Source organism: Nannobrachium achirus (assembly GCF_963921795.1).
Source record: "Nannobrachium achirus genome assembly, chromosome: 1".
NCBI classification, from domain to species: Eukaryota; Metazoa; Chordata; class Actinopteri; order Myctophiformes; family Myctophidae; genus Nannobrachium; species Nannobrachium achirus.
This window is the reverse complement of record NC_137810.1, coordinates 52,664,946-52,680,574: the sequence shown is the minus strand read 5'-3', so window position 1 is coordinate 52,680,574 and position 15,629 is coordinate 52,664,946. Positions and strand designations below refer to the sequence as shown.

The window sequence follows — 15,629 nt, the reverse complement described above, 5'->3', positions numbered from 1 at the left end:
GTAGAGTGGTTTAGCAATAAGGGGCATAGAAAAGAAATGCATGACCTGAACCCACGACCCTAAATAAAAACAGTAGTTTGGACAATATGGTCATAATCCAGTTGAATAATTAGAAGAAAGGAATAAAAACTAAACAAGATCTACATATCATTTATTTATTTTACTAGATACATTGGGGGAGGGAAAATCTCTTTATACCACTTTAAACTTCTTCCTGAAAATTGAAAAAAGCATAGGAGAGGGGTAGGGTGAAAGGAAATGAACAGGTACCTCTCCAATCTGTGATAAATGAAATGATATGGTTTACAAAATAAAACTGTCTTATAATGAAAATACAAGTTCAGGCACTGATAAGGTATCACTCTCCCACCATGACATCTTCAGTCTTGAGAATGAAAAGGCCACACTATTGATTTTAAGTTTTTTTCTTTTCCCCCCATCTTTTTCTACAAATTAAAGTTAGATCTTTCAACAATACTATGATCACAGGACACACAAAAGGCTCTTCGACCCCCACCCCCAACCCGCCCGCCCGCCCGCCCGCCCAGAATCTGTGATTACAAGTTGATAAAGATCCTTCACCACGGGAGACAACATGGGAACAATATCACAATCAATAACACTGTTTTGATCTCCATATTCTCTTGTATCTTACACTCAAATACCAATGTCTGCCTCCAAAACAAATGTGCAGTATACTGTAGTTATATCTGCACACCCAAAGAATGCAGACGGTAAAAAAAAAAAAAAAAAAAAAACTGAAATGAAAATGACAATGATACTGTACTGACAAAAACCCAGGAATATGAAATCAGAAAATGAAGGCGATACACATTTGAATGGTAGCTACATTCAAAAAACCAGTTGCATAATTACTGTTAGAAGAGATTTTAAAAAAATCCCTTCCTACAATTTGCCTTATGGTGCCTTACCACTGGAGTAAGAGCACATCAAAAGGACGGTGACACACACTCCATCCACATGTCCCCATATGGAAATAAAGAACTTCCTCTGGTTAAGGGACAATACACTTCCATTCCAATTCCACAAACTAAAACTGTATTCAGGCCATCATATCACCTTTTATGGTGACTTTAACTTATTGGGGGTGGAAGGATAACCACATTTTGTACAATTATCTTAAGTTGATCCTTTTCATTCGCCATCCTGCCTGAGCAAAGCACAGTTGAATGTTGAGCTCATTTTTGAACAAATTCCGTTTTAAGTGTCAAATATCCCTCATTCAGATAATCTACAATACACTCTAAACTTCAAACTAATATTGCCTTTGTTATTTAGAAATCTACAATGTATAGACTAACAAAAAATATATATTCTTATATATATATATTTCATTTTGCTCAACATGAAACATATCAGAGTAATGTATGGATGAAGTGAATTTACATATCAGACTTGTCTCAGTAAGAAGATACAAGGAACACTTACTCAGGTGGAAGTTGAGTAGCTGAGTAACTTAATGGGAATGATCTTTTTAAGAATACAAAGCCTCTACTTGGCAAAGGCTTGTCTGTTTCTACAACAGTGGGCCGATATGATTCCTTATATCAATGGAGTCAAGATCGTTTTAAGTTTATAATATCGATTAAGGGGCAAAAACATGGGATTCAAGTCCGTTGTCACTTGTCACTGTAGACACTTTCTAAGTCAAAGTAACAACAGTACTGCTGATCAGTATTTCTCAAATTGTTTATAAGTTGGCCTTGTAGAAACTGAAATGCACTGACGGTTGACACCCATATTTTTTCAGTTTATTATTTACAACTGTGCTTTGTCTGGTCTACCTACACTTTAGTAAATAAAGCATTTATCACTAACTGAAGCCAGGACAAGGGAGAATTGGAGTAACACTAGAGTGTGTGGTCAATAAACAGGAAGAACAGTTTGAAGTTGACTGATTCTACCACTGGATCAACTCTAATTTACAAAGATAATCCTCCCCTTCTAACCCTCCAGATGCCCTGTAGGATGAAACAGAGACTCTGTCAGACCCTATCTGGATGTCAGAGGTCCTGTCATTCATGTAGCCTGTGCTCGAATTATATTACCTTTTCCTGGAGGGAAAAGAGGGCTAGAGAGACAATTCGAACCTCACAGCCAGGAGCTTGGTTACATAACATATGTAAGACTGTACCATCACGCTGGGAATGACATACTACATTAAAAAATAATTGCTCATACACATAAGCAATCCCTTACAATAAATGTTCCTCACTTGTAAAGCAATTCGCTTAAATGTCTCATAGAAAACATGTAACAATTAGGCACAAATCCTTGATTAAATTTGTTTGTTTTTTGTCATATTCTTGTCTTGTCACCAGAGCATTTCGCGGCAGTGTGTGTAGTCCCAAATTTGTGGCAGGACAAAACGTACTCTGGTGTGCCATCATGGTATGGAAGCCAAAAACAAATTCTTACATGTATATAAAAAAAAAAAAAGACAACTAAAAGTTCTTCACATTTGAGCTGGTAGTCATGGTCAGGAGTGCGGCAAATAGGCTGTGTCAGTTTTGGCAGTATGCATGTGTGTACAAGGGTGTGTGAATGTGCATCTCAAAACTGAAAGGGATAATACACAGACACGTCCATATCTATACACACACACACACACACACACACACACTGAGAATAATGGGTGGAAGAATCTGTTAAGGCCACATCCTCAGAGCCAAGGAAATCCCACCAGATCTGTAAAAAAAAAAGAAATAGAATACATATCACACAATATCCATTAAAAATAGAAATCTGTGATGCCAACAGCCTTATATGACCATACCGGCATCAATAAATCTAATTGTGTATTCACAGATTCAACCATATATCGTAACATCTTCCTGAAGACTTTATATTTGTTTACACTTTCTAGTCATTATAACATTACTGAACTTAAGCCCTTTGCACACAGGACAGTTGCGTTTTTTTTTAATCGCATTGGATTTGGTGTGCAATGCTGTGTGGAATCGGCGCTGCGGATCCCAAAAGGAGTCATAAAAGGAGTGATGAGTTTTTTACCGCATGCGACAAGACGCACACATCGAACTGGGTTCGATTGAGAAAAAAACGCACGACCGCAGCCACTTGTCGCACGGCTAATTCGGATCCGGTGTGCATGAGGTCATAGAGAATCATTGTTTTCTTTAAAAAAAATGAAATTGTCCGTTTTATCCGTGCGGATAAACGCGCCTGTGTGCAAAGGGCTTTACTTGAATAAACTGTTAGTTAAACCTGAAGCTATCTTTTCTACAGATTCTATTTTCAGCTTGACTTTTCAATTCAGTCTGCATAATGTAACCAAAAAATGTGCAATGATACTTAGTGTGCTGTATAAAGCAAGCTTCAAGTCTCTGCAGGTTTACCACGGTTTGTTCGATGCCATTAAATGGATTCCATTTATTTCAAAATTGTAGACCTGCTTCAAGCTTACTTAATTTAAAATGTCAAATGTCATTGCATTGTTATTGTTGCATTATTTATTAAAATATATATACATTTGAAAGCATGGATTGAGTTAACAAATCTCAGATGGAGAAGCAGAGAACTTTGAGTAGTCAAAGCTAAGGCCACCAAACCAGTAAGGCAAGGCAATTTTATTTGTATAGCACATTAAATTCAATGAGTGCTTTACACAAAACATCAAGAAAAGGAAACACATAAAATTACATTAGACTACAATAAAACATAGGTATGGTCCTTTAATGCCTCAAAATCTTATCCGAGTTAAAGGGTAGTTCACTGAAGAAATTACTCTATTTCTATTGTTTGTTTATTTCTACTTACCCGGTGTCTTTCCATCAGATATTTTTCGTTTGTAAAATAACCCTCAAGGGAAACACACACCGGACGTAGGAGAGGCGCGGACGCGGTGCGTCAAAACATACGGCCTCATTATTTTCAATGAACTAACCCACACCGGTGGCTTCAGAGGTGCGAGTCTGCCGCCTCGCCGATACACAGCTGTTCTATTTCTAGGCGCTGCCGTGCGGTGAAAATGTTTTTCCCAACCAGGAGAAATGGATGCGCTGCGCGGCAGCGCGCCACATCCAGTTGGTGTTACCACGCGGAACTTCACATGTCGGGTGTGTGTTCCCCATTAGCAGTAAATCCCGAATCCAAAAATGAAGGGGAAAAAAAAACCTCCAAAACATCGCTCATATTATTCTGTTCAACTCAAGTCCAATGTGAAACCTTTCTGAAATATCACCAAAGAAGAAAATAAACTTCACCCAGAAGCTAAACCGGCTCATGCATGCCTGTGGGGATCAACCAGAGATTATATTCACATACATGAGAGCGCCAGGGCACGTGTGTCTTTCGTGCATGAGGCGGTTTAGCCCGGAATGTTTTCATCAAGAAGAACACCTTTTTTGAATTTGTGATTTTCCGTTAAGAGACATAAAATAATTTCTTGGGTGAACTACCCATTTAAAACAACACATGTTCCAAGTCGTTTTCTCAAAACTGAATATTCAATTTGTATCTCCTTGTATCTCCAAAACCGCTATCCCTACCTTGGTGTTACATGTGGCTGACTGGATTGTGGCCATCTCCACCCAGACTAGGATGACCTCCTGAGAGCATTGGTGCGTCTCCCACCACTCCGGACACCTTCTCTTCCTCGCGACGCTTCAGACACGCTGCCTTGGGGTTCAGGTTACGTTCTTGAAAATAGAAGAGAGATTATCGCCTGTGGTTAAAATTTGAAATTTACCTTGTTTGAGAAGAAGAGGTAGAGTAGAAAGAAGCAGGAACCGTTCCTAAGTGCTATTCTATCCGGCTTGTGCTGCACGGAGCCATCAACGTCATCCTCAACTTGGAACAACAACTGAGGGGTCAGTCACCAGAGCAGCCATTTGCTACAATTGTAAAACTCTCCGCGTGAGGTTATCACTCAGGGTTTTTACAGTGCACTAAGAAGAACACATAATAGCATATGTCTTCAGGCTTGGTGGTGACTGACCTCTCACTTGTTGTTCCAAGTTCAGAATAACGTTGACGGCTTGATGCAGGATAAGCAGCTTGGTCTGGGGTTTGTCGTTGCTCAGGTGCAGCTGGCACATCCTTCCCAGCTCCTTGAACGCCTCGTTGATGTCCCGCACTCGCAGGCGCTCGCGGGCGTTGTTGGCCACGCGGCGCTCTTTCTCGCGCTCCAACTTCAACTCGGGAGGAAGATCCTCGTCGTCTTCATTGTCCTCACTGTTATAACAGAAAACGGCAAAAAAAGGATAAAGCCAACAGCACAAATGGACTTGGGAGAGGCTAGCTGCATAGTTGGACACTGGATACAGTTGCACTAGCACACTGGAGTAGAGTGCACATACAATACAGAATCAATTTAAAAGCACTGTTTATTGTTTACAGGACTATGACCGGCTATGAACTCGCATAGCCAGGTGATCCGAGATCTCAGTCTACTGATACAATCTACAGTAGAGGGACCATTGCATCCTGCATGGTTGCTTTAGTGTAGCTTGAAGTCCAAACGTGTACATTGTCCTTTAAATGTGAGAGCAATGTGCGATATAAAACAATTGTACTTGTATTGTACTTGTATGATGAAGTGAATGGAGGACAATAAGACATTAAGTAAGGAGCTACACTCGAGATGTTTTAGAGAAGGGCAGCAGCATCCTGCCCTCAAGTTATTTTTTTCCTGATAATGTCAAGACCTGTATCCCACATAAGCTGGAAATGTTAACATACGTTTGTATCTCAACAATGTGCTTGTAATGCTCAATGCGACCATAAGTTGTATATAAAATAAAATAAAAAGTAGCGCAGACAAGGTTGAAAATGTATTATTCTAGTTCAAAATGCCATGTTGTACAAAAGTGTACAAAATGCAGCTCAGGTAACAGCTACACCCAAAATAATGCACATCGTCGCTAGCGAGTGGAAACCTCTTATGCCCAAAACATTCAGGAAATGGAACCTGTGTTCCAATGGATCCAATGTAGTTATTATTTAGTCACAAGCTATTGTTAATCATTTTTACGGGTTAAATATTTATAAATACCACAGATGCACTTAACCACTTGACACATTTAAAAAAAAAAATATATATAGCAAATCTACAAGCTCACAACCTGTTGTGAGCTTGTGTACAAGCTATTTTGCAAAATAAAGCATAAAAAGCATTGAAATGTGGAGATACGAGGTTTCAGCCCGTCAGCTACAACATGAAACCCTATTGGAGAGACTTACTCATCATCTTTCTGGTCTGAAAGGCTAGAGAGGATCTGGAGGGCCAACGCCTCCTTTCTGTAAACAACGTGGAATAAGGGGAGAGGGTATGTCAACAACAGTTAAACACCAAGCCTAACCTAGGCCAGCAAGGCCTGGGAAAACAGTTACATCCATTAAGCAGCACATGTTATACAAATTTCATGAAACCAAGCAGGTTCTATGATGTTTTTTTCTTTTTCACCTCGCAACGTAAGGGTAGCAACATTTCCACCTATGTGGGATAAAACTGCTAACTATTAACTGCAAGTTTGAAAAACATATTGAACAAAATGTAAAAATGGCACACAAGCTTAAAAGGAAAGCGGTGATCGGAGCGAGGAGCCATACCTTGCTCGTGTGCGCGCCAGCTTGACCTCCTTCTTTTCCTCCTCGGACTTGTCTCCAACGGACGAGTTTTCGTCGTCCTCCTTGTCCTCTCTCTTGATGTCTGAAGCGCTGGAGGAGTGTGTGGAACGGGCGACGCCACCGGGGAGACCTAGCAACAAAAACACACAGACGGTCATCAGGGGTTCATGTTCCCAAGACGCTGCAAACCTGATTTCAGCCAACAAGTGGGTCTTCCCCTGTACTTATCAGCGAGGGTGTGACATACACATACATACTATACATACAAGTCATCAGGAGCAGGGTATACATTTTTTGAAAAATGTATACTAATATTTTGTAAACGTATTTTCTTCAGTGATATGCACAAATTGTGCAACACAATGTCTCAATTCAAACCATTTTTGCTTAAGTGAGCAGAGCGAAAAACCACTGCAGGACCAATTGTTTAAGTAGTTTGTTGTTGCTGCGTGTGGATTTCCTGAGTTATGCGATATGACACTTGTGAATGAACAACTGAGAGAGGATTATCTTTCTCCATTAAGCACACAAAGTGCTCGCTTGTTTTAATCATGCTTATCAAAAACATTGGTGACCAACATCTCCCAATGCTGCCGCAGCAAAAAAACTGAAATTGTCAGTGGAGGACTCCTGCGGCTCCTGTGATTCAAGCGACGCGATAATTTGGCGTGCAATGCACCTTTAGGGGTTGCAACTTAATCACACATAATCAGGAAACGTCAAATAAAAATTGTTTCTCCCTCCAAGGGCTGAGATAAAGAGTCAGATGACAACGTCTCATTATTAGAGGAAATGGAAGAGCTAGCAAATTCTAAGGCTACTAGTGGGGAATAAGACTGTGTGCTATGACTCACTGGTGAATCCCTCAGGTTGACCGGCGGTCTGTGGTGGTCCGGAGGCGTGGTGACCGTGCAGCAGTGTGCTGCTAGGCGGAAGGCCTGTGGGCTCCTCGTGATGGCTCCCTCCCTGCAGAGGAGGGCAGACAAGAGAAAATTAACACGGTCTCCTAAATATTAACGTGACATCAGTATCACACAAGACTGCAGTATTATGACAGAGAACCATAACTGTAAAAGAGCGTGCACACATACCATGGCCGGGTGTCTGTTGCTGAGGGCCAGTCCAGCGTTGGAGAAGGCAGGAGACAGGCCTCCGAGGCCGTTATGTACCGAGGACACAGCACTTAGCAGGCTGTGCATGTCAGAGTGAGGGCCCCCCAGGCCTGGGCCCTGGGGCAAGGCATGGCTACGCAATACATGGATGGCCTCCTCCAAGCGATCCTCCATTTTATTCTGCTAGATTGGCACAAAATATACGAAAGGTTATGAATATTTGGTTTCTGGCTCGATACATTTATAGGCATGCACTTTAGTTGCTAGTTATAGTTCCCTAAATAAGGTTGAACGATGTGGCAAATATATTATACAGCCGAATGTATACTTAGTCGTACGAAGGGGTTGTGCATCAAAAATGGCAGATCTACAAGCACACAACACGTCAGAGTATGCATTGTGAGCTTGCAGATCTGCAATTTTTTGAGAATTTTTGAGTATTCAAGCTTTAAGGACTGGGAAGCATTTCTCCCATTCATTCATTTTCTTGCAGAAATATATCGCCAATTGCCCATTATGACGGTAGCAGATATATTTTGGCATATCGCCCAACCTTACAACAGACTAGATAATAATTATACATGGGCAGTTTAGGGAAAGGATTAAATATATTTTTTATACACTACACAACATAGAGTAACATAGTTACTGATCAAATATAGACGGATGCATATTTCAAAGAGCATTCTCCTCATTAGTGACAAAAACAGTAATTTATTTTGAGACAGATGTCTGACTGTACCAGTGCATGAGTTTGCCCTTCGTAGTTGGGTGTGGGTGGTCTTTGCCACTGAGACTGAGCCCCTGCAGAGATAATGGATGAAGAGCAGCCAGTTAATGATAGTTCAGATAGTGTTCACTTGTGACAATTCTAAACTCTAACAGCAGGTGGAGCTATAGATCCATTTGTCAAGTGTGTGCTGTGCATCTTTTCACAGGTCACTCCTTACAAAACAAGTATAAACCACACAAGGATCAACAAAGACAAATCTTAAAATGGATTTACAACAGACATACTTTATATTCCATCTATATTATGTATATAAATATACAATGCAAGGGTTTTTGCCCCGACTACACAATTGAAAACAATGAAATCCCAGATCTTCTCGATGGAAGCCTATGTTTTCTGATGTTAGACATAATTTAAAGATGCCTACATTACACAATTTAAAGAAGTCTACAAGTGTAAAAGCATTCTGGACGGTCTTATTGTACCTGTAATTCCCTGAGGAGAGCCAGGGGTGGAAGGAGCCGAAGAAAAGTTGTTACTGTTGTGGTCCGAGGGGTAGATCTGTAAAAATAAAAATACATGAAATGAGCACTAAGCCTCTACATACAGTAATGAACAACAACATACACTGGGGAAGTAAAACTATGAATTTCAATGAAATACCATGAAGCTGTTTGGGATTCGATCTGGAAAAAGGGAACAAACTCACCGAGGCCAGAGCCTTCCCAATCTCATCTCCTGAACTGCCAGTGGTACCTCGGGGCGCTGTACGAAGACACGGAAAATAATGTTGGTTGGACAACTCATTCATTTGTTTCTCATGTACAAAAAGATCCATGGCATGACCTCAAGTTACAGAGATACAATCTCGTAGCGTGATAAACAGAATTAACCACTAAAGCCCAAATGACAGATCTAATCTCAATTGAGCTTGAAGATCTGCTATTTTCCTAGATAATTTTGCCTATAATAGCATGGCCAAAAGCGTGACACCAGGATTAAAGTGGTTAAAGGCCATTAAAAAAATCCTTACCCATAATGCCATCTCCGTTGAGGGTGGATGTGTGGTTGTAGGACGGAGCCGAGTGGAAGCCGTTGACCTCACTGCCATGTAAAGGATAGTTCTGTGGGGACAGAGGCAGGGGTTGACGCTTCTAGAAAGAGAACACAGGTTAGATCTAGATTAGAAACCGCACAGAACCTTTATAGAAAAGATATACAGCGACAAAACAAGTGCCTTTATCTATTCACCAACACAACCATTGGTATGATGATCTATGAGGATTTTATTGAATAAAACTCAAAGGCAGATGCAACTACATATTGTGGCAGCTAACTGGACCATGGTTAACTTACTAGGTCAACCATAACCGTGGCTAAATACCATCATTAAATAACTAGTACTAGTGTTTGGAAAACAAACAAGCGCACAAGCTCAGAAATGGGTAAAATCAATGTCAGAGATTGTGAGTGAAATAAACAAAAGACCAGACGGTAATATAAGAAAGGCTCACCATCCTGTCTTGTGGGTTGATCGCAGAGAAGGAGCCTGGCTGTCCAATGTGAGGGGAGTTACCCAGCATGGCAGAGTAGCCGGACGAAGACCATGGGTCCTCTGGAGGTGGACGAATATTATTTAAGTACATATTTAAAGAAGTGTGTACGCAATACGCATAAACAACGCATGGTCAAACTCTGCAAAAATGGTACTATAAAAAGGACAGTGTAACATAATCACTGCGAGGTTACCTTGCATGTAGAAGGAGCCAGGGTAAACAGCTCCAGGCTTGGCACCAGGATATCCTCCATTCTCCCTAGCATATTCATCACCAGATGTGGAAGCGTACACCTAAACAACAGACAGGAAAAGAATGCGCAAGAGTTGGCCCACAATTTCAACAATCTCCATACACACACAAGACCGGGATATTTTATTCTTCTGAATGAATTACGGCGCTAATATTTTCCCTTCACGCATAGCTCTGAACAACAACCCGAGGGAAACGGGTCCGAAATGCCATATTGGCCCACCCTATCCTTGTCAAATGCTGTTTAATTACGATACTCTGACAGGCCACAAGATGGCGCAAGGGAGTCTGCCAGGCCACCAGGCAGGCAGGCCATCCGTTGCCTATGGAGGACAGCACAGCGGCCATGGCACGCTGGGCATAGGCAACGGCTCGAATCCCAGTGCACAGCGAGTGCTTCCTCTCGTTCCCAGGGGTCCAGTGACATCGCACTGTCACTGCCTGGCCTACAGCCCCTCCCTATGGAGACACCGTTTCAGCTCAAACACACACACACACACACACACACACACGCACACATTCTGCAAGAGCCAACACACGCTCACAACATCCACAACAACACGTCTCTGCGGATATCATCAAAACCAAACCCAACGATATTTAATCCACTTTCGATGGCATCGATTTGGAGGTTCATTTTTACCCACGCACACATACACAAGACAAAGCTTCTAAAGACTCCTATAATGACATTGGACATTTTATATTAGTCCCTCAAGGTGTTCAATAATCCTCTCTACTTAGTGCTAACAAAAATGGATGCTGTGCCTGTGGTGACATTCCTCTCCCATGTGTTCCACAGCCATAGAATGAAGACAGACATGAGGAGGAGCCCTCCACTTCCTGACACCATCAACCATCATTTAGTCTTCCTCACGTGTACTGGCGGGGTGGAGAGACGGAGAAACGGGAGAAAGGAAGAAGACCGAGAGAGAGAGAGGAAGAGACTGGAGAATGGAGGCTATGCTGCGAAGAATGCTAATCCAGAAAAGGGACTTTTTTTTTTCTCTGTAATTTGATTTAACAGGGAGAAGTGGAAAGGGAACGGAGAGATGCACTTCTAATTACAGAGCCATCTGCCTGTTCCTGGACCCCGTCCAACTCCACAGGCAGCTGGGCTGAGGAGAGGGAGAGGAGGGAGAGACAGAGCGAGAGTGAGAGCGAGAGCGAGAGAGAGAGAGAAGGGGGCTGGGATTCAGTCAGCAAGAGAGAGGGAGGGAGGGAGGGAGTGAGGGAGTGAGAGAGGGGAGGGGGGCCAGAGAGAAGAGAGTGAGAGCAAGCAAGAGAGAAAGAGAGATTGCAGCGAGTAGGGGGTGGTGGTGGTGGTGGTGGGGGGGGGTGGAGTGAAAAAAAATGAAGGCCCTGATGATTTATGAAATGCTTAGTGAGATAAGGGGTGGGGGGGGAGACAGAAGAAGGTAATCTAAATGACTTAAACAAAGCTTGATATGGCCAGGGGAGTGTGAAGGGAACAGGGGATTTAAAAATGATCACGGCTAATTCAGGGGAAAACATGACGGAGATGGCTTCATTTAACAATGGGCTTTAGGTTGCTCTTTCACGGGGGAACAATGTCGCACGATTCCTGCTGCTCTGGATGGGAGCGCACAACCACACAAAGACTGGCACTGCTGGATAATTGTATTCACAGGAAGAAAGGGGATTTCTAGGGTAAAATCCGCCGCTAATAGGGGTTTAATGTAATTCAGGTTGTGACCGTGTAAAGGTCCCCGCACTGGCAAAACTGGGGTTGTGACATGTTGCCGGGGGGAGGAGTAAGGGACCGGTGAGGGTGGTTAATATCAAAACTATATTCGGAAATGATAATTGCACGAACAGGGTGGACAACCTGTGGGCTAGAGAGCAGCTCCTGTGTGCTGTCTGATGGTTTGTCAGTACAGTGATCAGGGATCAGGATCTGGTGTACAGGTATTAGTGGATTACAGAGGTTGGGCAGTTTGAAGAAGAGAGGAAGGAGGGGGAAGGAGCTTCACCATTAAGACTAGTGTGGATTTACCAACCGTAATGACAACAGCATGTATGTATGTATGTATGTGTGTGTATGCTTGTATAATATTCACTTAGAAGTAGAAACTAGTAAAACAGTGATGCCATCACCTCAGTTCTTATAGATGCTGGCTAGGACTGGATTAATTAAACACTAGATGTAAGGGAGCGAGACAGAAAAGAGTGAGAGAGCGAGAGAGAGAGAGAGAGAGAGAGAGAGAGAGAGAGAGAGAGACAGAGAGAGAGACCAAGAGATGAGATGGGAGGAGTGTTGAAGGGAGGGAGGGACCACAGGATCATCATCATCAGTCATTAATCTGGGCTCAGACACGGGGCTAAGAGGCCTCGCAATGCGCCGCGCCTCACAACTGGGTCACTCACAGGGGGAGGCCCACCCAGACCATCATGTGGCGAGGCGTAGGCGGGCGGAGGGCCGGGGGAGGAGGGAGGGGGTGAGCAATTCACACACACACACACACACACACACACACGCACAAAATGATTTGGGCTGAAAACCACATGGCCATCGTTCACACTGCGGGGAATGATTGCGGGTCACACCGAGAAAAAGACTACGGGACCTCCATCAGACCACACAGTAAAATGTTGTGTTCGTTGAACTCAGGGAGTGTACAAATGTAACCAAAAGGGTCCCTTTGATTACATTTACTACACACAAACTGAACTTTCACAACACGACACACGCCAATAGAAGTCAGGAACAATCCTGTCTAAAGTAAACCCAACTCTATGTACTACTGCCTCTACTGCTGTACCACAGCTTACACTACATCTTTCCATTTTCTAGATAAAAATAAAAAGATTCCATAACACATAATTCACACTGTGCTGTTCACACAATTGGGCACCGGCACCCGCTGACCCCCATTATTCTCGTCATTTGACCACGACTGTGACAAGATTTGTGTAACAGCAGTTATTCTTTTTTATTGATGACCAGACAGCAGCTCTGACAGGAGGGGCTTCCACAATACACAAATAAGGCAGAAAACATTTGCACAAACGGGTCTTTAAAACTTGAAATATCACATTGGCCGTATCACTTCCCATTTCATGTTTCATTAGGCCCCCAATAGTCGATTAAGAAAATAAGAACAAAGTGAAACTTTTGTGGTTTGGTTTTCCAGTAAATTTAGCTACAGAGAGTAAGCGGAGAAACTGAAACTGGCTTGATTACCACTGGTCACATCAGCATAAAACTGCAACTGTAGAGCAATCCAAAGCAAAGTGGGGCGCGATTGAAAGCCACCCCAGAGCACAGCACAGCACAGCACCCAGGTATTTTCTCTCCTTTGTACACATGAGAAGCAGACCCTGAGGACTACAACGATGCAAGCGCGGACACTGCAGTGACAAGCAAAAGGATGTTTATCGGAGGCATTCGGAGTCACCTAGCTGTCAACTCGCGGGGAGAGAGGGACTGAGCAGAGGACCTTAACCTATGTCTGTCACAGGACTGCTCAAGCAAAGTAGTGAGAAGAGAGAGAGAGAGAGAGAGAGAGAGAGAGAGAGAGAGAGAGAGAGAGAGAGAAGTAGAGCAGTCTAGCTGTGGGCTGTGAAGGGGAGCAGAAATGAGCTCTTACCGAGGATGGCAGGCCATGGGGTTTCCGGATTTTCTTGGGCTGGGTATCTACAGAGAGAGAGACAGACAGAAAGAGACATAGGGGGGGTTGAGGAACACAAATGAGGATGTAGTAATGATTGACTGTTTGTGTCAGTGCAGGTGCAGTGTGGGCTTCTGGTCCAAACCACTACGTATCTAATAATATGAAAATGTGGAAGAAAGAAACGTGGCATACATCTGTGCGTGTTTGTGTGTCTGAGTGTAACTGAATTTGTTGTTTTAACCGCTTGGATGAGCATTAAAGTATGCTATGGCCTTATACTTGCATAGATCAAAGACAAAAGTGTTAGAAGGAGATCACCTAAACAGCGTGAGATCATCAACACAATAAAAAAGAAACCATTGCACATAAAATGGGAACTGTATGTCCTGGATTCGTAGGCTGACCTAATAAAGCCATCTATGAAAAGCGTCTACTCCATTGTCCTACCTATGCTTCCATCAGGAGGTCTCCTCCTGGGGTTGTTGGGGTATGACGGGTAGTACTGGGAGGCAGACTTCAGGCCAGAGGGAGACATGGCATCAGGACTGGGCAATGATATGTCACTGGGTAGGAAGCCAGGCTAGAAGGACAGAAGGAGACATGGGCTTAAACAATGCTTTCAAGGTTTGCATCAATGCATCAACCTCTTCTAGGAGGCCGCACATTCAAAGTGTTTCAAAGGAAAATTGAAGTAAGACAAGGGGGCAGCCTTTATATTAGTCCCTTAACCCATTTAGGCCAAGAATTATTGAATGCTTTAACCAGTGAAAAATAGCAGATATACAAGCTCACAGCGCGGCACCGAGAGCCGCGCTGCGAGCTTGTAGATCTGCTATTTTTGAAAAAGTCGTGAAAATGTGTGCAAATCTTTGAATATATGTATTTTCAAAGCAAACGTTTGTAACTAAAATTTTGCTTCTGGGTGGTCCCTGGAACTAGATATTTTGAAATGGGGGTCCGTGGCCAAATACATATCATTTTGGGGGTCCTTCACATGAAAAGGTTTGAGCACCACTGACATAGTAGTCTCTCAAGAACAGACTAACTGAGCTCCAGTTAAGTGAAAAGGACCTTTTCTTTGACGATGGCTGGCCAGATTGCTGACATAGAAACATAGGTTTTTTCCAAAAACCTTAGAAGGATTCAAAAGACACTTATAGAATCGGGTCAAAATTCTAATTTTCACTGTTTTTCAAAAATAGCAGATCTACAAGCTCGCAGCGCGGCACTCGGTGCCGCGCTGTGAGCTTGTATATCTGCTATTTTTTTTATATTTAAAGCATAAAATATTGTGTCATATTGCGTTCAGGCCTAAATGGGTTAAAATGAGTTTACCCCCCAAACACAAATTAGAGCCCCATATGGACATGTGAGGATTAGGCTTAATGGTTGCTTACCTGGCCTCCAAAGGAAGAATACGATGGCCTCTCATTTTTACCTGTAGGATGAGAATGGTCATTGAGGGATTATGAAAATTAAACTTTGCGCGTGCGCACGTCTGTGTGCGCGCACGTGTGTAATACAAATGAAAAGTAGGTTTGTGAAAGTACAAAAAGTCCAGAGATGCCCTCGCTTTTTTTTTCTTCTCAGTACGCTCAGCTGCATAAAGCTGCCTGCCAGATAAAACCCTAGGGAGGGTTTCTGCTCTGCTGCCCTAACATCCAACACTCAACCAATGAACAAACGCACACACATGCATGCACACATAACATTCACATGCATACACACACGC

General features: G+C 42.8%; 1 protein-coding gene across 8 annotated transcripts in view; it reads right to left on the bottom strand.

Annotated features, from left to right (window-relative positions):
* Positions 1 to 564: 564 nt before the first annotated feature.
* tcf3b (transcription factor 3b) overlaps positions 565 to 15,629 on the bottom strand; it is a 28,881-nt gene continuing 13,816 nt past the window's right edge. For 3 of the 8 annotated variants that reach the window (XM_080734401.1, XM_080734394.1, XM_080734400.1), the window contains 16 exons: positions 15,295 to 15,335; positions 14,345 to 14,477; positions 13,874 to 13,920; positions 10,204 to 10,303; positions 9,969 to 10,069; positions 9,488 to 9,608; positions 9,164 to 9,219; positions 8,940 to 9,015; positions 8,464 to 8,525; positions 7,701 to 7,904; positions 7,464 to 7,575; positions 6,592 to 6,739; positions 6,223 to 6,279; positions 4,979 to 5,223; positions 4,530 to 4,679; positions 565 to 2,709 (listed from right to left, as the gene is read on the bottom strand). In XM_080734401.1, coding sequence (XP_080590527.1) covers positions 4,537 to 4,679; positions 4,979 to 5,223; positions 6,223 to 6,279; positions 6,592 to 6,739; positions 7,464 to 7,575; positions 7,701 to 7,904; positions 8,464 to 8,525; positions 8,940 to 9,015; positions 9,164 to 9,219; positions 9,488 to 9,608; positions 9,969 to 10,069; positions 10,204 to 10,303; positions 13,874 to 13,920; positions 14,345 to 14,477; positions 15,295 to 15,335 — 1,646 coding nt within the window. In that variant the 3' untranslated portion in view covers positions 565 to 2,709; positions 4,530 to 4,536. The remainder of the gene's footprint in view (positions 2,710 to 4,529; positions 4,680 to 4,978; positions 5,224 to 6,222; positions 6,280 to 6,591; positions 6,740 to 7,463; positions 7,576 to 7,700; positions 7,905 to 8,463; positions 8,526 to 8,939; positions 9,016 to 9,163; positions 9,220 to 9,487; positions 9,609 to 9,968; positions 10,070 to 10,203; positions 10,304 to 13,873; positions 13,921 to 14,344; positions 14,478 to 15,294; positions 15,336 to 15,629) is intronic. The other 5 variants (XM_080734397.1, XM_080734395.1, XM_080734396.1 and 2 more) reach the window with 5 other exon arrangements.